The sequence below is a fragment of the Pelodiscus sinensis genome, chromosome 6 (genome assembly GCF_049634645.1).
Source record: "Pelodiscus sinensis isolate JC-2024 chromosome 6, ASM4963464v1, whole genome shotgun sequence".
NCBI classification, from domain to species: domain Eukaryota; kingdom Metazoa; phylum Chordata; order Testudines; family Trionychidae; genus Pelodiscus; species Pelodiscus sinensis.
Window position 1 is genome coordinate 8681925 of NC_134716.1, and position 21004 is coordinate 8702928.

The 21004-nt window shown below is 44.9% G+C and overlaps 1 protein-coding gene across 6 annotated transcripts in view; it reads left to right on the top strand.

Annotated features, from left to right (window-relative positions):
* Positions 1 to 21004, top strand: part of PALM2AKAP2 (PALM2 and AKAP2 fusion) — a 356683-nt gene that overhangs the window by 62094 nt on the left and 273585 nt on the right. For all 6 annotated transcript variants that reach the window (XM_075931391.1, XM_075931393.1, XM_075931392.1 and 3 more), the window contains exon 2: positions 4802 to 4882. In XM_075931391.1, coding sequence (XP_075787506.1) covers positions 4802 to 4882 — 81 coding nt within the window. The remainder of the gene's footprint in view (positions 1 to 4801; positions 4883 to 21004) is intronic.

The following is a 21004-nucleotide window of genomic DNA, read 5'->3' on the forward strand; positions in this document are numbered from 1 at the left end:
GGGGAAAGGGGGTGAGAGACTTTGCACACTCCCTTGCCCCCAGACCCTGATTGGCCTGGGGCGCATGAAGCATGTGAAGTTTCCTCTAGCCACCAGGAGCCAGCTGGGGGAGTCCCTTTAGGTGCTGAGCGTCCCTGGGAGGGTGGGGGCTGAGAGACTTTGCCCGCTCTTCCACAGCCCTGACCCTTCTGCCCAAGGCCACACCCCCACTTCCAAAATTTGTGCAGTGGCCTCCCTGCAAAAATTATTGCCCACCCCGATTTAGCTGTATTAAACATCACTGAAATACTGTTTGCTTGTGCACAATTTACCAGCTGATCCAGATTGCTTGTATCCGTAACCTGTCCTCTTCATCACCGACCACTTCCCCAATTCTAATGTCATCTCCAAACTTTAGCAGGGTTGATTGACGATTATCCAGTGGGGGCTGGAACAGATTCCCACTTCCATCTGCGGTGGACAGAGACTGACCTGCAGGCAGGGACCCCTCTGACTGGCCTGGAGTAGCCCCTGCTTGCAGTGGGGGGGTGGAGCCCCACCACCACAACCACCATCTGCCCTCTCTTTTAATTGGTTAACTGGTTAAACAATATGTTTAATTGGTTAACTGATTAAACAGGATTTTACATCCCTAAACTCTATTGGCTGAAATAATAATATAGTATTTATTATGTTATAGAATAAACATTAGGTACCAGTTAAATAAAATTACCTGGGAAAAAACTTTTTAAAGCATATTTTAGTTTCATTGTTACCCTTCGCAGATTAGAATCTGTTAAAATAATTGGCCCCTTTGGAAAAGCTATTTTATATTCAGGAAAACATCAGAATGTAGAATACTCTAAGAGACTGCTGAACGTACAACAGTGGAACCAAGACTGCACTCAACATCCAGAGCCCATGGTCAATCCCAGCAAGGCTTTCTAATGAACCTGTTGCTCACTCTGTGTGACTCGCACCAGATACAGAAGCCAGCAATGAGTCCAGAGCTTGATAGTAATTTTTGTAGCGTTTGGACATGTGACTGAATAACTTATTGAAACCAGAGTTGCCATCTGTGCATGGCTGATGTATTCCAGCCATTAGAGAGTTTCATCTTACTTCACTGTTGTGCGTTTTGTTAGGACTGAGGTCTGCCATGCTGATGACAATTACTACTCCAGAATATTGCATTTATAAAATGTACATCAGTGAAAATGGTTAAACATCATTCACTTGTGATCAAATGTATTATAAATGTTTCATGATTTACTATGAACCATGGCACTGAAATATATTATGACAAGGGAATAGACTATTGTGGAGGGGGTTGTTTTGTGCAAGCCTGCTCATCACCAGGGAATGAATTGACATCACAAACTTCATTTCACATGAGCCACTGAATAGCTACACTATGGTAAGAGCTTTCATTGACTGAGCAATCTGGACTGGATTTAAACTAGTGACCTAAAAGTGATAGGCTCTCCTATTGCCAATTACCAATCCCCCTGAGTCTTAAAAAGACAATTATTTTTAACATGAGTTAACTCATCCAAATCCTTGGGCCATAGTGAAAGACCATTGAAGGAGATATGAAGTCAGGCTGACTGAAAACAGGGCGAGTGGAAACATGACTAGTATTCTCATTTAATTCCACTAGTTAGTAAGTAGTTCAAGAATTTTAGTGCCTTCTCCATTGTTGCCTGAGGGGAAAATACTCTAAGTGCTTTGCTTTCTTACAACAAAAATACATTTTTAATCTATGCTTTTTTAGGTTCTCCTGTCATATGCATTATAGGGCATGGCACAACCAGCCAATGAAAATACCTTGGTGATTTTTATCATATTTTATTAAGTACTTTCTCTGCGATGGGTAAAAAAATAGGTCAACTAAGTGTTAGGAAGCAGGTATTTTGCTTGCTTCATGACTAACAGGATTCAAACTCCCACACAAATCAAATCAGAACAGGAGAAACTCGACAAGAACGGGGGGAATTATCCTTATTATTAGAATATTGTTGCTATTAACAGAGGCAAGTCTAATCACTTTAATCTACTATCAAAAACAGACAAACTGGCTCTTTTAGCAAAGAAAGCAGAAGAATTTAGAACGGGATCAGATGAATTGCTTGCCTGTAAAGCTAGTGTTATTTCCCCAGTGTCCAAAATTGCAAGAAGCAACCACTAAAAAGGTGGTTCTTTTTGTAAATGCTGAGCCATCCATTTTCCTGTTTCATTCAAACATGCAAAAAAGAAGAAAAATTCTCCCGTGGCTATCACATCATATAAAGGAGCTTATTTTTCAAAAGTGCATACCCAAATTTGCCGTGCACACCCTTTGCAGACACAAATGGGGCATTTGCCTGTCACAGTTCAGGTAGTTGCCTTATTATTCAGTGCAGATTTTATGTGCCACATTTAAAATGCATAAAATTAAATTGTGCACACGTTTGTTGCATGTAAGTATCACAGAAACTGGAGATGGAAAAGACCATGGAGTCCATCTCTTTGCCAGTATGGGTTCTGTGTGTATTACATGTTTCTAGTGCTTTTCTAGTGCAGCTGCCTCAAAAGTACTAAGTGGTAGTGGGCTTTTTGCCACTTCCCTTGGAAGACTATGCCACAGCCTGACAAATCTCATTGTCAGGAAAGTCTCCAGTCAGCTACTCAGTTTGCTGGAAGTTCCCTCTCCCCTAATTATCACCTTTTATTCCCACTCTACAGTAAGACTCATTTATATTGTGCAGGCAAAACGAAGGGCAATGATGGTGGGTGCAAGTTGCATTTACACTAGGGTTGCCAACTTTCTTATGCACAAAACCTAACACTTTTGCCCTCTGCCTGCCCCTGCTCTGCTCCTTCCCTGAGGCTTCACCTCCTCACTCCATACCCCTCTCATTTTCACCAGGCTGGGGTGGTAGGTTGGAATGGGGGGTAGAATGAAGGCTCTGGCTAGGAGTGTATGCCCTGCAATGGGGCAGGGAATGAGGGGCTGAGGGTGCACAAGAGGACTCTGAGCTGGGGCTGAGTGGTTCAGATTGTGGAAGGGGAGAGAGTTTGGGCGTGGGAAGGGGCTCAGAACTGGGGCAGAGGGTTGACATGTGAGCGCCGGGGTGTGAATGCAGATGAATTTGGGGTGTAGGAATGGGTCCTGGCTAGGGTTGAGGAGGGTGAGGCAGAACACTTAGCTTGGACCAAACAATTCGAGGTGCAGAAGAGGGCTCAGGGTAGGGACGGGGCTTGAAGCTCAGGTGAGGGGTCCGGACAGTGCTTATCTAAGGCATTTCCTGGGAAACAGCTGAGGGGTTCCTGTAGTTCTTGGGCTGGCAGCCAGGGATGCTCTGTGCACAGCCCAAGTCTGCAGGCACCACCCCCATAACTCCCATTGGTTATGACTGCTGGCCAATGGGAGATGGGAAGCCAGTGGCTGGGGTGGGGGCAGTATGCAGAGCATTACTAGCCTCTCTGAATCCCTATGGCCCACAGGGTGCGTCTACACAGCACCCTAAACTACGCAAATTTTGTATCTTATTTTGATTGTATTTCGAAATAGCTTATTTCAAAATTTGGCATGTAAAATTTTGAAATAATGCACTATTTCGAGACATCGCTTAACCCTCATGGGATGAGGAAAAGTATTTCCAAATAACGGGCACATTTAAAAGATGCGGGGTAGATTCTTCAGGATACCTCCAGTGTCTAGACGTACCCCTGGGAGCTGTGTGGAGGCAAGGCAGGTAGGGAGGCTTCCTGAGCTCCACTGTGCCGCCGACCAGACTTTTAATGACCCAATCAGCAGTGCTAATTAGAACTGTCAGGATTCCTTTTTGACTGGGCATTCACCCCCTGCCCCATCTAATAATACTGAGACCACGCACAGAAGAGAATGCAGCTGACTTTTAACTCATGTGGTACAGGTTCCTACACTAAGCTCCAGGGGTCCCAGGTTCGATTCAGCCCGCAGATGACCACTCGCCATTGGTCTGATCTGACTGTCATGGAACGCTTTTAAGAAGAGAAAGTGGTTTGGTCAGCTTAGTGCTAGACTTTCTCTCTTAAGGTGGCTGAAAAGTAAAGCACTGCATCGATACAAAATTTGTATCCATGTCCGCAAAAATGAGCCGTGGCTATCCACATCCATATCTGCGGATGGGGAGACCTGTGGATGTAAAGTGGATAACTGCAGATTTGCAGGGCTCTACCAAAAAGGGCACCAATTAGTGCCAGCTGCTTAAAGTGCATGTTTTTCATTCCTGTTTTAAATGACTCGGCACTGAGGCTGGTTGGTGAGGTAATACAGTGCTTTGAAGAGATGCATGTTCCCATTGAACTAAGGTGGGGTCTTGTCATGGATTTGGATGGGAGAAGGATGAGGTCTGTAATCTTAGTGTTATCCTTTCTTTATCAGTCGTTCATTCACACACACGCTTTACAGTGTTACTGTTGTTCTTTGCACTAAGCAAGCCTTAATTTTGACCTTGTAGAATATAGTTTATTAACAGACAAGGGTATTTGTGTCCCTCTAACTCCATTGTTAGCCAGTGTTTTTTCCCTATCCAGCTCTGTGTACTCAGTGGCTGCTTCTATGGCTGCATGTGAGTGAGGAGAATTTCTCCTGCTCGGTGAACAAGTAGCTAGTCCTGAGCTGACATGTTGCGAGGATGCTGCACACCCACAGCCAGAGAAGCAGGTGAAATGTCTGTGCGGATGCCAGTGGTGACATCTGTACAGATGTGCTTGGCTGCTTAAATTCTCTTTTAGGAATCTGCAGTCCGTAAGGCTCCCGTCGCTCTGACGTGCTCTCTCTCTTTATTTTCCCAAGGAAAAAAGGAAAAGGCAGACAGAAATAGAAGGCAAAAGACAACAGCTTGAAGACCAGATTCTTCAACTACATCATTTCAAGGTAAGGGATTGATGCCAGCCACGATGGATTGACTAAATCTGTTCATTATTAGACATGCAGATCACACGTCTGGTAGCTGGGAAGAACCTGCTCCGATATGCAGCAGCTTTCACTGCCGGAGCCTCTCTCTTCCAGCTGATCATGTCCTGCCTGTTCCTCACCCTGTGTCTTTGTCATACACAGGACATTGTTACTGAAATGGCTTTGGGAGCCGAGAGGCAGAAGGGTGGGCCTGTGTAATATTTATTAAATGCTATTATTTATTACACAAAATGTCAGTCGCTGTAGATATGGGTGTGCACTGCGTGGATTAAAAGAGGTCTTGCTGTCTACATGGCTGGCTTAGATTTCTATGTCAGTCACTCTAGGATTGAAGCTTTAGCATGTGTCTGTCTGCCTGTGTCTGTGTGTGTGTGTGTAAAGGTTTAATTGCCAAGTGAAAGTATAAAGCATACATGGCATTGTAAGTCTTATATGTGTATCTCTGCAGAAAGGGTGTGTACACGTGTGTATCTAATATAGATATCTTCAGTGGGAACTGGGATTGCTTGGTGCATTGGAAAAAATCAGGCCATATTTGTATATATTGATATCCATAAGATATCCAACTGAAAATCAGCCGAATTATTTTTATTATGCTGCAAGTAGCAAAGATTTCCTTTCCACTTGTATGCCTATAGGAAAGAGGGGGAAAGACACACACAGAGAGGATGCTTTTGTATCCAGTGAATAAAAGAACAATTCTATATGCAGGGCCAAATCTTGCTGGACTAACTTAGCCAAGGGATCCTATGGAACTCAGTGGGATAATGCACCCCCCCCCCCCCCCCCAAATGAAAAAAATGCTCTGTCCTTGTGTCAAGCATGTGGGAGTTAATTTAAAAATTATTATATTATACTCTGTGTGTGCATATTATATATAAAGCACATACATCCTTCCCCATGTATATTGTATAACATACATACCCCATATACAGAGTGCAGCATGTGTGTAATGCATTTGTACACACTCATGCTCAAAAAGCAGACTTCAGATTGTGCTATAGGCAGTATTCTTTTTTAATATATCTCCAAGTATCCATCATAATAGTCTGTAAATTGTGCTGTGGGTCTTAGACGTAATGAATTTAAGTCCAAGTAATTGATTGCAGCCAAGGCAAATGCTCCATCACTGTCACCACAAACCTAGTGGTGACACACGTTGTCTCCTGCATTATCAGGAGATAATGGGATTGCATTCCTATGGGGCAGCATGAGTTGCCATTTTGTTCCGGCTGCCGTTGGATCCCAGAGAGAGAATTGCTTTTGGCTTCCACAAGCTAATGCGACAGGGTCTGTGGGTCACACTCTGGCTGGGAAGATAACAGGCATCTCGGATGTTTTCGTAGTGCGCGCTGGGTATCTCCTTCGCCTTGTTAATAGATTCCAAGCAAACGGATTTGGGCTTTCTGTGGAATCCAATCAATGTGTGATTTTGGAAAGCTTGTTTCTGATAACCCACTGAGTTTGTGCCATGTGTGTAGGGTTAGGTTTAAGGATATTACCATCCTTAGAGGAAGTAACACTGTCTACAGTAGTTATTGGCAGTGTTGCTGGGTGAAATACTCGGGTTGTGTAAAGTGCTGTCAATAGGTTGACTTCAGTGATACCAGCTGTGGATCTGGGCCATTGCATATATTCCCCCAAATGATACACGGGATAGTTACATACATTTTCCCCTTTATAATTTCTCTCAGGGGTAGAGCAAGATTAATGAAAGTAACAGTCAAAGGAAAGTCAGGGAGGTCAGGGCTAAGACAGCATAGGGTTATATGAAATCTCTTTGTGGTTGGGATGAGGAAATGAACATGTTGAGACGATGGCCCCAATCCATCCCTGCCCTAGTGCTGAGCCTTGCACAATGACTAAAGGAGAGAAGCATAGGCTTCCCTGATATAGGACAGGTGCACAGGTTACAGCTGCCCTAACTTGCACCAGTCTTGATGGCCATTGTACTGCCAAACAATACACAAGGGCTACATCTAGACTGGCATGATTTTCTGCAATTGCTTTTAACGAAAAAGTTTTCCGTTAAAAGCATTTGCGGGAAAAGAGCGTCTAGATTGGCACGGACGCTTTTCCGCAAAAGCATTTTTAGCAGAAAAGCATCCGTGCCAATCTAGACGCGCTTTTCCACAAAAAAGCTCCGATCGCCATTTTCGCGATCGGGGCTTTTTTGCGCAAAACAAATGTGAGCTGTCTACACTGGCCCTTTTGCGCAAAAGCTTTGCGCAAAAGGACTTTTGCCCGAATGGGAGTAGCATAGTATTTCTGCAAGAAGCACTGATTTCAGACAGTAGGAAATCAGTGGTCTTGCGGAAATTCAAGCGGCCAATGTAGACAGCCAATGTAGACAGCCAATGTAGACAGTCTAGATGCAGCCAAGGTGTAGGACTACCACAACCCCAACCACATCCTCTCCTGGACTCAGTGTGCCCTCCAAACTGGGGTGATGGAGACCTGGCTATTCTGGTTCTGGGCCACATACCTCTATGCCTGATATTCCACAGATGGTCCTTACCACTGCTAGGCACTGCTTAAAAGGGATGAGAAGAAACAATGGGATTCTAATAATCAAAACCTTAGAGACAGATCAATACAGTTATTCCCAGATATGAAAACCATAAAGCAGTGGTGGGCAACCTGCACCCTGAGGCTTTTCAAACTTTGCACTGAAAAGCCTTTGACTATCATGTCTAGGTTAACTCTGTGACTATAATAGCTGAGTTGATCCAGTAAGTATAAAAGCTGGGATATTTACCCCCCCGAACTTAGCCTCCATCATAATGGTACTTGATTGGTTCGTTGTTGGGAGATGATGTTAGCCTATTTAACAAAATATGATATCTAAAATGATATGTTTGATTACCTACTCAGGGTTTGGAATACTACAGGTATCTGGATAAACCTATACAATTAATATCACTGAAAAAAATATAAAAGCGATAGCTCTCCATAAGCATTCCTTCCAGTGCTCAGGTGGTTGAGAGCAATTAGTCTTTGGCTGAATGCCTCACAATATGCTCAGTTCATTCACTTTCCTCTTGTTATATACACGGCTCATGCTGAGGGACCGGATGTGAGAGCTGACTCCGATTTGAGGCAGTGTATTATGTAGTTAGAATTGATGAGTGCATGCCTAGCATGGCGCTTTTTACTAAGTATTTCACAAACACGTCTCACTATTAGATAAATATTATCCCTGTTTTGTAGATGAGGCAACTGAGGCACAGATATATTCTATCACTTGTCCATAGCGTGTCTGTACAGAACAGGGAACAAATGACGGCTCTACAGACACTGAGGGAGCTCTTGGCCCTTTATTCAGGCCCCTTTATACCAGGTAAAAGGGACAGCCAAGGTGTAAAAGTAAAAGCCCTTACTCTGAGTGGGAAAGAATAGAGGCTCCGAGGGAAAGGCCATGATGTGGAATCTCCATCACTGAGGATTTTTAAGACCAAGTTAGACAAACAACTGTCAGGGATGGTGTAGATCAGGGGTGGGAAATAATTTTTAATGTGGGGTTTTTGGTAAGTGGTCAAGGGCCACACTTCTGTGGAGGGAATGTGGGGTCTGGGACAGCAGGTGGAGTGTAGAAAGGAGCTTGGGACAGAGGACTGCGGTGCAGAAGGGCATGTGGGGTCTGAGAGGGAGTTTGGATGAAGGAGGGGGTTATGATCTGGGGTAGCGGAATGGGGTGCAGGGTCCAGAAGGGGTTATGGGTGCAGGAGAGGATCCTGGCCTGGGGGAAAGGTGCAAGAGGGGGCGTAGGGTCTGAAAGGGAGTTGTGACCTGGACGAGGTGGGGAGAGGGGATACAGAGTGTTTGGGGGTGGCCTGGGGCAGGTACTTGAGGGGAGTGGGGGTGGGTTGCCAGAGGGAGGCTCTGGCTGGGAGGTGCTTACCTAGGGGCTCCCAGCCAGCAGCTCTGCAGGAATCTGAGCCTCCCTCCCTGAAAATGGGACAAGTCTTAATCTGCAGCAAGGGTGGTTTAAATATTAAGAAAAACTTTCTAACTATCATGGTAACTAAGCTCTGGAATAGGCTTCCAAGGGAGGTTGTGGCATCCCCATCATTGAAGGTTTTTAAGAAGTTAGACAAATACCTACCAGGAATGGTCAAGAACTTGGTCCTGCCTCAGTGCAGGGGGCTGGATCTGATGAGCTCTCAAGGAATGTTCCAGCCCTATGTTTTTGCAGTTCTGTAGATCAGAAAGGTTCACCAATGTAATCACAATGCACTCTTCTAAGCAGCATGCAAACCTGATTACATTAGCCTTTGAGTGACTTCGATTGTCATCTCTTTGGTGTAGAGCATGGTCATTTAGTGTCTATTTGTGCAGTGCCTAGCACAGTCACACGCAACCTGGTGGAGTCCAGGAGCAGTCATCGAGTGAGTTTCAACCCAGTGATGCCTGTGCAGGTTTGAAATGGAGGGAAGTAAATCTGTTAATCATGAAGCCACCCAGGGGGCGCATGTACGCTGCACCATTATTTAGAGATAACTAGCATTATCATATATATAGTAGCCCAATGTCTGTGACTCTGTAACGCTGTAGCGTTACGTGTTGCCTCTGGGGGGCGCTGTTGCCTCCCACCGTGGTGCTCGGCTGAGTTCTGCGCCGCTCAGCTGGGCTGCTGCAGGGGAGCAAGCAGCACAAGTGTCCATTTGGCGTCCATGCTCCTCTTGCACAGGACTCGCCGCGCGGCGGCAAGCCCCGCTCACCAGCTGTGCTGTTCTGCGCTCTGCGCATGCGCAGATCATTCTGTGCATGTGCAGATCGCTCTGCACTGGCTCTTCCAGGGTGTCATGTACAGGCAAGTAGATTACATTGTTTGCCGAGCCCTGCCCATGCAGCACTGGCATGCTGCATGGGGAGCGCAGACCCCAAATGGCCGTTTGCTCCCCCGCAGCAGCCTGGCTGAGCGGTGCAGAAGTCAGCCAAGAGCCACAGCGGGAGGGGAAGGGGGACAGGGCGGTGACGTACACAGCCAGGGGGTGGGGCCCAGCCGTGTACGTCACCGCCCCGCCCCCCTTCCCCTCCCACCGTGGTGCTTGGCTGAGTTCTGCACCACTCAGCCAGGCCACCGCACGGGAGCCCAAACGGCCACTTGCTCCGCTTGCTCCCCCGCGGCGGCCCGGCCCAGCCGAGCAGTGCAGAAGTCAGCCAAGCACCACGGCAGGAGGCGAAGGGGGGCAGGGTGGTGACGCGCAGCATGACAGCAGCTCCAGGCCCTGCCCCCTGGCTGTGAACAGACCCTGGCCAGGGGGAGGGCGAAGGAACGAGGGGAAGGGGGAGGACAACTGAGAGGCTGCAGGCTAACCAATTAAAGGGGGATAAACAGGGTGACGTTCCAGCCTTGCTGGAGTGCCTTCCCCCTCCTCTGCTCTTGGCTGCTCCAGTCCCCCCCACCACCAGTTAACCTTACCAGTTAACTGGTTAACTGGTTACACCTTCACATCCCTAATGTTAACCTATTGAAATAACTTGTTCTGAATAATATTCTTCAGTCAGGCTGTGGTATAATCTGCATATTAACAGGAAAGCCGTGGGCTTTTTATCTGCCCTTTTTATGTTCTGAGGCAATTTTTGTACCCACCAATTCAATATGTTATATTCCAGAATATATAACTGTAATATGAATTCTTACTATGCTGGCACCACTGAGCTTTTGAATAGCATTATCTGATCAAAGGAGCACTCGTACATGGTACAGTCAAGGGGTAGAGGTATTTAAAATAGAGAATATTTTTACAGGTCACCTTCACAGGTATTGCACTGCTGGATTCCCCATCCCAGGCAGCTGTTAGAGGTTCCAGTTCCCTGATGTGTCAGGAAGAGAGAACTTCATTCCCTATGCATGAAAGCCTTTTGCGGGGGGAGGAGGGAATTCAAATAATTTCACATGTTTCAAGTCATGTATCCACCGACTCAGATCATAGAAACAAGTTCTAGGGAGGTTGTAGAATCTCCAACAGTGGAGATATTTAAGACCAGGTTGGATAGACACCTATCAGAGATGGTCTAGACAGTGGTTGGCCCTACCGTGAGGGCAGGGGACTGGACTTGATGGTCTCTCGAGGTCCCTCCAGTTCTAGCGTTCTATGAGTCTATGACTCGAGACCAGATCTTGCTCCTCTTAATTTCAATGGGAATAGTAGCAGACCCAAGGATGGTTTAGAAGCTCCACACCACGTGTTTCTCTCTTTGGGAGAGGATTTAGGAATCTGAGGGAGGATCAGGGAACCCCATTAGCACAACAGGCAACCTCGAACTCGGATACCGCGTACAATTATGGACATAAGCCAGATGCTATTGGCCAGGTCCTCAGCTAGTGTATATTAGTCGAGTGCCATTTAAACCAACATGGGAGATCAACCAGTATGCTGAGAGGCAGAGGCACCTATGAAAATATTCAGAGGGCTAAAGAGGGATGCAGCTATGGATGGGCCCGAGTGGGCACCGTCAGCACCCACACTGGGGCTGACCAGATAGTGTGGTAGCTGAGAGCCATCTGACCAGTACACAGTTTGTGGGGGAGGGGAACCAGGCTCACCTCTTCCCATGGAGAAGGAGTAACCGAAGTGGGAGTAGAGTGGGATGGAGCCAGAGCCTGTATCAATGGGGAAGGGAGCAGGGACTGGGACTGGGAGAAGGAGCCCAGAACCAGGTTGCAATGTCATTGGTCCAAGTCCCTCTCCATCACTCATACAGAGGAGGGGCTCAGCTCCAGGCCCTGCTTACCAGCTTGCTGTTGGCTACCAGCAGACACAGTCCATCTGGCTGTAACCTGCCCCCACCCTCCGAACCACTGGCAAGTCAGAGCTCACCTCTGCCAGTCTGCCAACAGGCCAGGGAGGCAGTTATCATTGCTGGGAGATGGGGGAGGTTTAATGGGGAAGCCCCTTCCCAGTTGGCATCATGGAGAGGTAGCTGGGCCAAATGGCAGTAGATGGGCTCATGCTCCCAGTGCTTGGCTCGGCCCCAGTTGGTAGAGCCTGTGTCCCTGACCATCAAGAAGTTTTTCCTAATGTACAACTTCAATATCCCTTGCTGCGGTTTAAGCCCATTGCTTCTTGTCCTATCATCAGAGGCCAAGGAGAACAATTTTTCTCCCTCCTCCTTTAACACCCTTTTAGATACTTGAAAACTGCTATCGTGTCCCCTCTTGGTTTTCTCTTTTCTAAACTAAACAAGCCCATTTCTTTCAGTCTTCCCTCATAGGTCATGTTTGCTAGACCGTTAATCATTCTTGTTGCTCTTCTCTGGACCTTCTCCAATTTCTCCACATCTTTCTTGAAATGTGGTGCCAAGAATCAATTGAGGCCTAACCAGCGCAGAATAGAGTGGAAGAATGACCTCTCATGTCTTGCTCACAACACTTCTGTTAATGCATCCCAGAATCATGTTTGCTTTTTTTGCAACAGCATCACACTGTTGACTCATATTTAGCATGTGGTCCACTATGACCCCTACATCCCTTTCTGCAGTACTCCTTCCTAGATAGTCACTTTTCATTCTGTATGTGTGAACTGATTGTTCCTTCAAAAAGGGAGCACTTTGAATTTGTCTTTATTAAACTTTATCCTGTTTACCTCAGAACATTTCTCTAGTTTGTCCAGATCATTTTGAATTTTGACCATATGCTCCAAAGTAGTTGCAACTCCTCCCAGCTGGGCATCATCTGCAAACTTAATAAGCGTACTCTCTATGCTGTCATCTAAATTGTTGATGAAGATATTGAACAGAATTGGTCCTAAAACAGACTCCTGCAGAATCCCACTTGTTATTCTGGAACAGAATATCTGCATAGGAGAGTTCCGAGAGCTAAATTATACCAGAAAATAACAGAACTCCTCTTGTTGTTACCTACAGTCCACAACTCAGACCTCTCCAACGCATCATACACAATCTACAACCCATCTTGGAAAATGATCCCTCACTCTCAGAGGCCTTGGGAGAAAAACTTATTCTTGCTTACAGACACCCCCTAGCCTGATAACCATGCCACACAACCACATCATAAGCCTCCAGGAACCAGCCCTGCAACCAGAAAAGATGCCAACTCTGCCCACATATCTACACTGATGAATTCATCACTGGAGCAAACAACATACACCACAAAATCAAAAGGTCATTTGACTGCTCATCTAGTAATTTGATCTATGCCATCAAATACCAGCAATGCCCCACTGCTATATATATTGGACAAACTGGACGATTTCTGCGGGAAAGAATCAATGGACACAAATCGGATATACGTAAAGGGAACATACAGAAGCCTGTTGGTGAGCATTTCAGCCTGCCAAACCAGAGTCTGACAGACCTGCAAGTAGCTGTCTTGTCACAAACCAGCTCCACAAGCCAGATCCAAAGGGAGGCCCTGGAATCACAGTTCATCTGCTAATTCAATTCACATGCTAATGGACTCAGTTGTGATATGGGTTGGTTGGGACACTACCTACTTAATAACCACTGAAGGTGCTAACAGCGCTCTGAGTAGTATCCTTCCTGTCTTGCAAATCTATTGACTTTGATTTTTATCTGCTTAAGTTTTAGTACCCATTCTTCAGATACTTATGATGCTCTGTCTCCCATCCCCCTTCCTTTTTCTTTCTCTCCCCCCTCCCCTTCCCCTCTCCTATTTATTTTGAGTTTTCATATCCCAAACTCAGAACTGCGGTCATCTGAAGAAGTGGGCTGTGCCCATGAAAGCTCATGTTACCATCTACATGTTTTGTTAGTCTATAAAGTGCCAATAGACCATTTGTTGTTGTTGTTGTTTATATCAGGATAGTTATTCCAGATTAACTATGTTGATCAGTTTCCCCTGTGTAGATAAGGCCTTAGTACCTGACCTCATGTGTTCTCTGACTGTCTATCAGGTTTTTTTGTACACAAGGAAATTGATTGGCATAACTATTCTGCTATAGCTGTTTCAGTATAACTCTCCTGCAGGACATTTGATGCTGGAACATAACCATTTAGACCTCGTCAATAGTAGACCAGGAAGGTTGGCTTAAGTTAGGCAAAATGTGTAGCTGGAGTCAGCTTACCTTAAGCCGAGCCTTGGCAGTATCCACACAGCAGGGCTACGTCTAGACTGGCATGATTTTCCGCAAATGCTTTTAACTGAAAAGTTTTCCGTTAAAAGCATTTGTGGAAAAGAGTGTCTAGATTGGCATGGATGCTTTTCCGCAAAAGCACTTTTTGCGGAAAAGCGTCCGTGCCAATCTAGACGCGGTTTTGCGCAAGAAAGCCCCGATCGCCATTTTCGCGATTGGGGCTTTTTTGCGCAAAACAATACCACATTGTATACGCTGGCCCTCTTGCGCAAGAGGGCTTTTGCCTGAACGGGAGCAGCATAGCATTTCCGCAAGAAGCACTGATTTCAGACAGTAGGAAGTCAGTGTTCTTGCGGAAATTCAGGCGGCCAGTGTAGACAGCTGGCAAGTTTTTCCGCAAAAGCAGCTGCTTTTGCGGAAAAACTTGCCAGTCTAGATGCAGCCCAGGAGTCCAATGGGAGCAAACACTCCTGTCAGCTTCCCTTACTGCTTACAGAAGGAGGAGTACCTGACGCTAGTACCTTCCATCAGCGATCAGTTTACAGGTCTATACTAGACACGCTCAATTGAACACTAGAAGATCAACCTCCGGAGCACGGGTCTTCTCGTAAGTATAGATATGCCCTTATAGTCCAGAATAATCAATCCATTTCCAAAGCAGAGTAATTATTCTAGAATACAACCACTTTTCTTTTGAAGTAATGTGTCCACACAGGGGAGTTATTCTGGAATAGCGATCATGGTATAGTTACGCTAGAATCACTGTGCTGGTCAATTTGCCCTTGTAGACAAGCCCTCAAAGGACTTCTCAAAACACAGAAAAACTGGCACTCCAGTTTCTTCAAGTGGCATCTATATGAGAGCATTAGCTCTGCCATTCTGGCACTTTTCATCTTAAAGGGCTTGTGCCAAACCAGCTGCAGGAGGTTTGTGTCTTTCTAAAAATCATTGTGGGGAACTCAGCATGCCATATACATAATCTCCTCCTTCTACTGACCTGACATTTGCTTTAGAAAGAGACCACATTACCCAGATTTAGTGTTTTTGAAACAGGGAGTATAATTATCCACAACAGAATTAAAGACGTAAATTGTTGGACTGCAGCTCTTTTTAGCATGTTGTGATCAAATGAGTTGGGGCGGGGGCACGCGATAACTCAGGGCATCCAGAAGCTTGAAAATATTGAATAGAACTAGTCTTCTTTCCAGGAATTGCTCTTGCACTGTGGAGACGACTGACTCTCTCCTAAAAGCTTGTGCAGTTTTATGTAAGGGATGGTGAACTTGTCCAGAAGAATAAGCTCTATCCCTGCCTGCAAAACTTTGACTCATTTTCTTTCCAGAAGTAAATCTGGAATGAGTATTTGGATTACAAAAATAAACAAACTTCTGGCTCTACGTGGAAACAGAAATGCAAATAAAGTTTTCAGTCCAGTTGGGCAGAGTAAAAAAGTTGAAGATAGAGAAATTCCCCAAAGAAGAGTGGTGTTCAGCTCTGGGATTTGGGGTCAAGACCATGTCCACTTCAGCTAAGATTTGGATAAGCACCTACCAGCTTAACCCAATTAAATCTCTGGCATTTTAATTTTTCTGTACTCATCCTGATTGAACCCAAACTCCCACACTTTCAAGGTTTGCCCTTCATTAGTTTTCCTGACACTACTTACCCATCATTTCCAAAAAAAACACATCTCTGAATAACTGGGATAGATGTGTTGCCATCATCCCACCATATCTCAGCATGACTCTGTAGGCCAACTTTGCCCATCCCCAGGAGACATGCTGAAAATTAGATTTCAGTACAACAATTTTTATTTCATTCAAACTTTTTTTTTTTCAGTTAAAAACATTTATACACAGTTGTTAGGTCACATTTTTCAACCTGTGCTCCATGTAATTTACAAGTCTACAATTCTAAGCCCTGATGTAAATGTTAACTGAGATGTAGCTATGAGTCTATTACTTGTAGCCCATATAATATGTAAGTAATCTCCAGACCTTGGATTAGATGAATGATCTCAATAAAGCTACGTCTTGACTACACCCCTCTTTTGGCAGAGGGATATAAACGAAGCCCTTTGAAAGTGCAAATGAAGTGGAGATGTAAATATCCCACGCTTCATTTACATAATCAAAAAATGAGGTTTACAGGATCTTTCAAAAAAGTGCCCCGTTTTTTAAAGAACCTTGTCTAGACCGTGGTTTTACTTTCAAAATGGCACTTGTTTGAAAGAGCGCCATTACATGATTATGCAAATGAAGCACGGAATATTTACATCCCCGCTTCATTTGCACTTTCGAAGTGCTTCATTTACATCCCTCTGCCGACAGAGGGGTGTAGTCTAGACATAGCCTTAGAAGTGAGATGAGTGAGTCTCCTCCTGTTTTCTCTCTCATGGATGTTTATATTAGCTCTTACTTTCTGGTTTTATCTTGATTGAAGAGGCTGGGTTACTTCTCCTCTTTGTATAGATATTATAACTGTTCACTCAGCTTGCATATTTTAGAAAGCAAGGTGATATTCAACTGTGTGGTGTGAGTAATTTAGCTGTGATTGAAAAAGTTACACTGGTAATCACCCCAATATATGATCAGGCCATGGGAAATCACAAAGTAACAGACACATTTTCAAAGTGGTCCCAGCCCACCCTCTAAAACAACTACAATTGTTTCACCCGTGTGTTTGCATGAGCACAACCTTAGATGTGTGTGTGCAAACTACAGTTGAATGTCTAGATCACTTAGCTCTTGTCTACACTACAGGGAAGATCGTAGCTGCCGCAGTCTATCTTCCAGGGTTCGAATTAGAAGGTCTAATTTGAACTGAGAGGGCACTCCCGTCAACACTGGTAGTCCTGCTCTTCTCAAGGAGTCAGGGAAGTCAACAGGAGCATGTACTCTCATCAACTTCCTTCTGTGTGGACAACGCCAAAACATGATTTAAGATACTTCATCTCTAGCTACATAATTAACATAACTGGAGTTGTGTATCTTAAGTTGATTTTACCCTTCAGTGTAGACCAGGCCTTAGTCAACCACCAAACTTCATAGTTGTGGTTGCAGTTTGAATATTCTAATCAAGTTGTGTGTAGGTATAGTTGGATAGTTGGATTTGGACCTCTAACTCTCCTATATTGAGCTGGCAAAGAAAGGGCACTAGCTGATGTCCAAAAAGGACATAAATAATTTCAAATCCTGTTCTTGCTCCTTAGTCCCCCTGCCAGTTTTTGTAATATTTACAATCATGTTCCCCTGTTACTTTAATTATCTCTTTCTCCCCTTTTGTTGTGTGCAAGGAATAAAAAGGGATAAGTGATTGATTGACTCGTTAATTGAAGGACTATCAAATGTACCCACTAAAATAGACAAGAAAAAGACAGCCTTTTTATCATCTCTTTCTGTTACAGTAATTCTAGGTGTTACTTGTAACAACAGCAGATGACACTTGTAATGTTCAAGCAGGTTTTTTTGTGCATGAGACCTGCCCCCGCATCACATGTTCTGACCTCGTTATGAATATCTGTTTTCCCAAAACACTCTCTCTGCTTCCAGCAGTATAGACACTGAGCTTTACCCACATGCAAAAGTTGCATTTTTTAACAATACCAGTATAGTTACAACAGTAGATCTCCCCTCCCCTCCTGTGGATTATACTGATAGAAATGTGTTAATACTGGTAAAACAGATTTCCACCAGGAAGGGGAATATGCTATATATGTATAATGCACCATTACTTCTACATAATTGCTTCCAAACTAAGGGTTGTACTCCTATCACTATTCCATTTAAAAAAAATCACCCACCTAACTGACATAACTAAACTGATACAAAATCTGTGTGTAGATCAATCCTAAAAGTTTGGAATTAGGTTATATTTGAAAGCAAATTACCTAATGAAAAAAAGTAAAACTTTTTTTACTACAACTTTTTCATCGACATTAAAAATATATTCTCTCACTCGATACCCTGGTTGAAAAACTCTATTTAAACAGCTTTAAACGCATGTTAGCTGAGCTGTGCTGATTTTCGGTACAAGTCTTAGGTTGACTGTGCCTTCAGTTGGCTACAGTGAAATTTGCCAATGGTGACCAAAGTGGTTACTTGTAGAAGGTGGTCTCTTTTCAGAGGTTTGCACACCCAGGAGGGTCCCATAGCCTCTGCAAGTAGGTGACAGGCAGTCTAACACAGGTTGAACTGTAATACGTTTTCAAAGTGTTAAACAATGTTTACACTAGGTGTACAGTTGTGATTCAGATCGTGTTAACTAATGTGTTTTCAAACACAGCTTCCTTTCCTGATCGGGACAAGTCTGGGACACAGCTGTGTGTGTTTCACTGTTGTTTTCTCTAGAAAATCACAGGAGCGATTTGATGCGACGTGAATAATGGTGTCCCACTTCACGCTAGTATGGCGGAACTCAGTGCCTGCCCCTTACTGGAGTGAGTCACTCATGTTCTGCCTGTCAGCAGCAACCACTCACTAGATGATGTTTGAGTTCTGCTCCCTGCCGCCGGTGAGCACCCAGCTCATCTTTACCAGGCTCCTCAGACACTCAGATTTAACATGAAAAGTGTGGATTGTAAAACAGCCCCCTTGTCTGAGCCACACCGGGTGATTTTTGGTGCACCACCAGGCTAGCCTGTTCACTCGCAAAACAAGGACAATTGCCTCGGAGACCGAACAGCCGGGGCAGCCTCCTGTAGCTGCCTGCACAGATACAGTTGGGATATGCTTGTTGTAGCCACAAATCCTCTTTGCCTCTGCAGGATTATCAAGGAACATTTCATGGAACCCATCACCAAAGCATCCACTCATCCTGCATCCAGAGCAACCATCCATCCTCTCTCCTGTGGAGGCTGGGGGAGGGGACTAATATCCCTGCGACACCAGGACTAGCACTGATCAGCACTTTGCTGGAGCAGGGACTGCTGGCTGCTGTGTAAACAGCACCAGCTGGGGCAGGGTTAATGGGAGAGCAGTGTGAAAGAGGCAGGGCTGGCATGATTATTGCCAGGGCCGACTTCAAATATATGGAGCGGGGCCTATTAGCGTGTGCACTACGGCCTTCGTTATGGCACTTGGTTTAAAATTTTGAATTTTGACCTTATCCTCCAAATGACCAGGGCAAAATGACCAGGGCAAACTGGAGAAATGGTCTGAGGTAAACAGGATGAAGTTTAATAAGGACAAATGCAAAGTGATCCACTTAGGAAGGAACAATCCATTTCACACATACAGAATGGGAAGTGACTATCTAGAAAGAAGTACTGCAGAAAGGGATTTAAGGGTCACAAGCTAAATATGAGTCAACAGTGTGACACTGTTGAAAAAAAAAAAAAGCAAATATCATTCTGGGATGCTGTTGAGGGGCCGGTCCCCTTGACAGTCAGGATGCCCCAAAGCCGGAGCAATGACCCTTTTTCGCAGGGCAAATACAGCCCTATGAGCCTAATCCCAAAGTACAGTGCCCTCCCACAAGGGTAAATACAGCCCTACAGGCCTAGTCCCAAACACACTCCTCTTTCCGGGTATGTCTACACTACCCCGCTAGTTTGAACTAGCGGGGTAATGTAGGCATACCGCACTTGCAAATGAAGCCCGGGATTTGAATTTCCCGGGCTTCATTTGCATAAGCGGGGAGCCGCCATTTTTAAAACCCCGCTGGTTCGAACCCCGTGCAGCACGGCTACACGCGGCACCAACTAGGTAGTTCGAACTAGGCTTCCTAGTTCGAACTACCATTACTCCTCGTGAAATGAGGTATTTTTAATAAAGTGCTTTTGCGGAAAAGCATCCATGCCAATCTAGATGCTCTTTTCCGCAAATGCTTTTAACAGAAAACTTTTCCGTTAAAAGCATTTCCGGAAAATCATGCCAGTTAGACGTAGCCCCGGTGTTTGTATCTTTGAGGTTCTAATGTGCCATCAGTGCTGTTAAGCCCACATAGCCAGCGCAGAACTGAGCTGGGTTCTAGTCATTCTTGGGCACCAGCAGCTCCAGAAAGATTTTGCTTGGAGGTGATTTCTGAAATACAAAGGGGCAAATCTGAATGCTCTTAATCATCCTTAATGCACAGCTTATACTGGTGCTCTGAAACATTGCTTTTCTCTTATTCGGTTCAAACGCCCGACTGCCAAAGTGTAGGAGGTTTTGGTTGTTTTACTCCATGATTTTTTAAATGCAAGGTTTGGTCCCCTCTGGTGCACAGGGGACTTCCCAAAAGCGTGATTCTGTGAAAAATTAGATCACAAAGATTTAACAGTTGGAGACAGAGTCTAAAGCGAATCCTTTTTCTCATCATACTAACTGTGTGTCAGAGATAGAGAAAGAGGACAATTATAGTTTTGAGATCAGATCTTTTTTGAGATAGGTGTCATTGCAACCGGGCTGTGGCAAAGAGATTCAGGAATCCTCTTCCCATAGTATGTCAAGCCCTCTCCCAGCTCATCTGTGTGCATAGCCATAGTTGGGACAGTTGCAGACATATCCTTCGTGAAATAAGGTGTTAAATTGCCTCTGTGTCAGGATTAGAAATGGAGTTTTGGCTTGCAGTCTCCAGCTCAGTCCATGTCCCATAAAATACACCCCACTGCAAAACAAGCACTTGAGTTCTATTGCTGAACATTCGCTTTCTGCAGACATTTGTGTGAGTAACCCTGAGGGCCTTGAGCAATGACCCTAAAAGGCGGATGAGAATGGTTAAAGCAAATTATTTTTTTTTTTTTTCATTTGAGTTCATGCTTCTTGGAAAACCAGATTGGCAGCCTCTGCCCAGCTTTGAAAATGAGCCCGGAGCCTACTGAGCAGCAGAAGGCACCCAGAAAAGGTGCAGTTAGAATGTTTGTAGAGATTAAAACTGACATGACTAAAATGATGCACCAACTGGTTGTTGGTTTGGAGAGGCGCCTGTTCACACAGTGCAGTTTCTTTCCTATGTGACTGTCTACTCTGCTCTTGGGCAGACAGGGGCCTGAAATATTCTAGAATCCAGTGGTCAACACAATATGAAACCATATCTT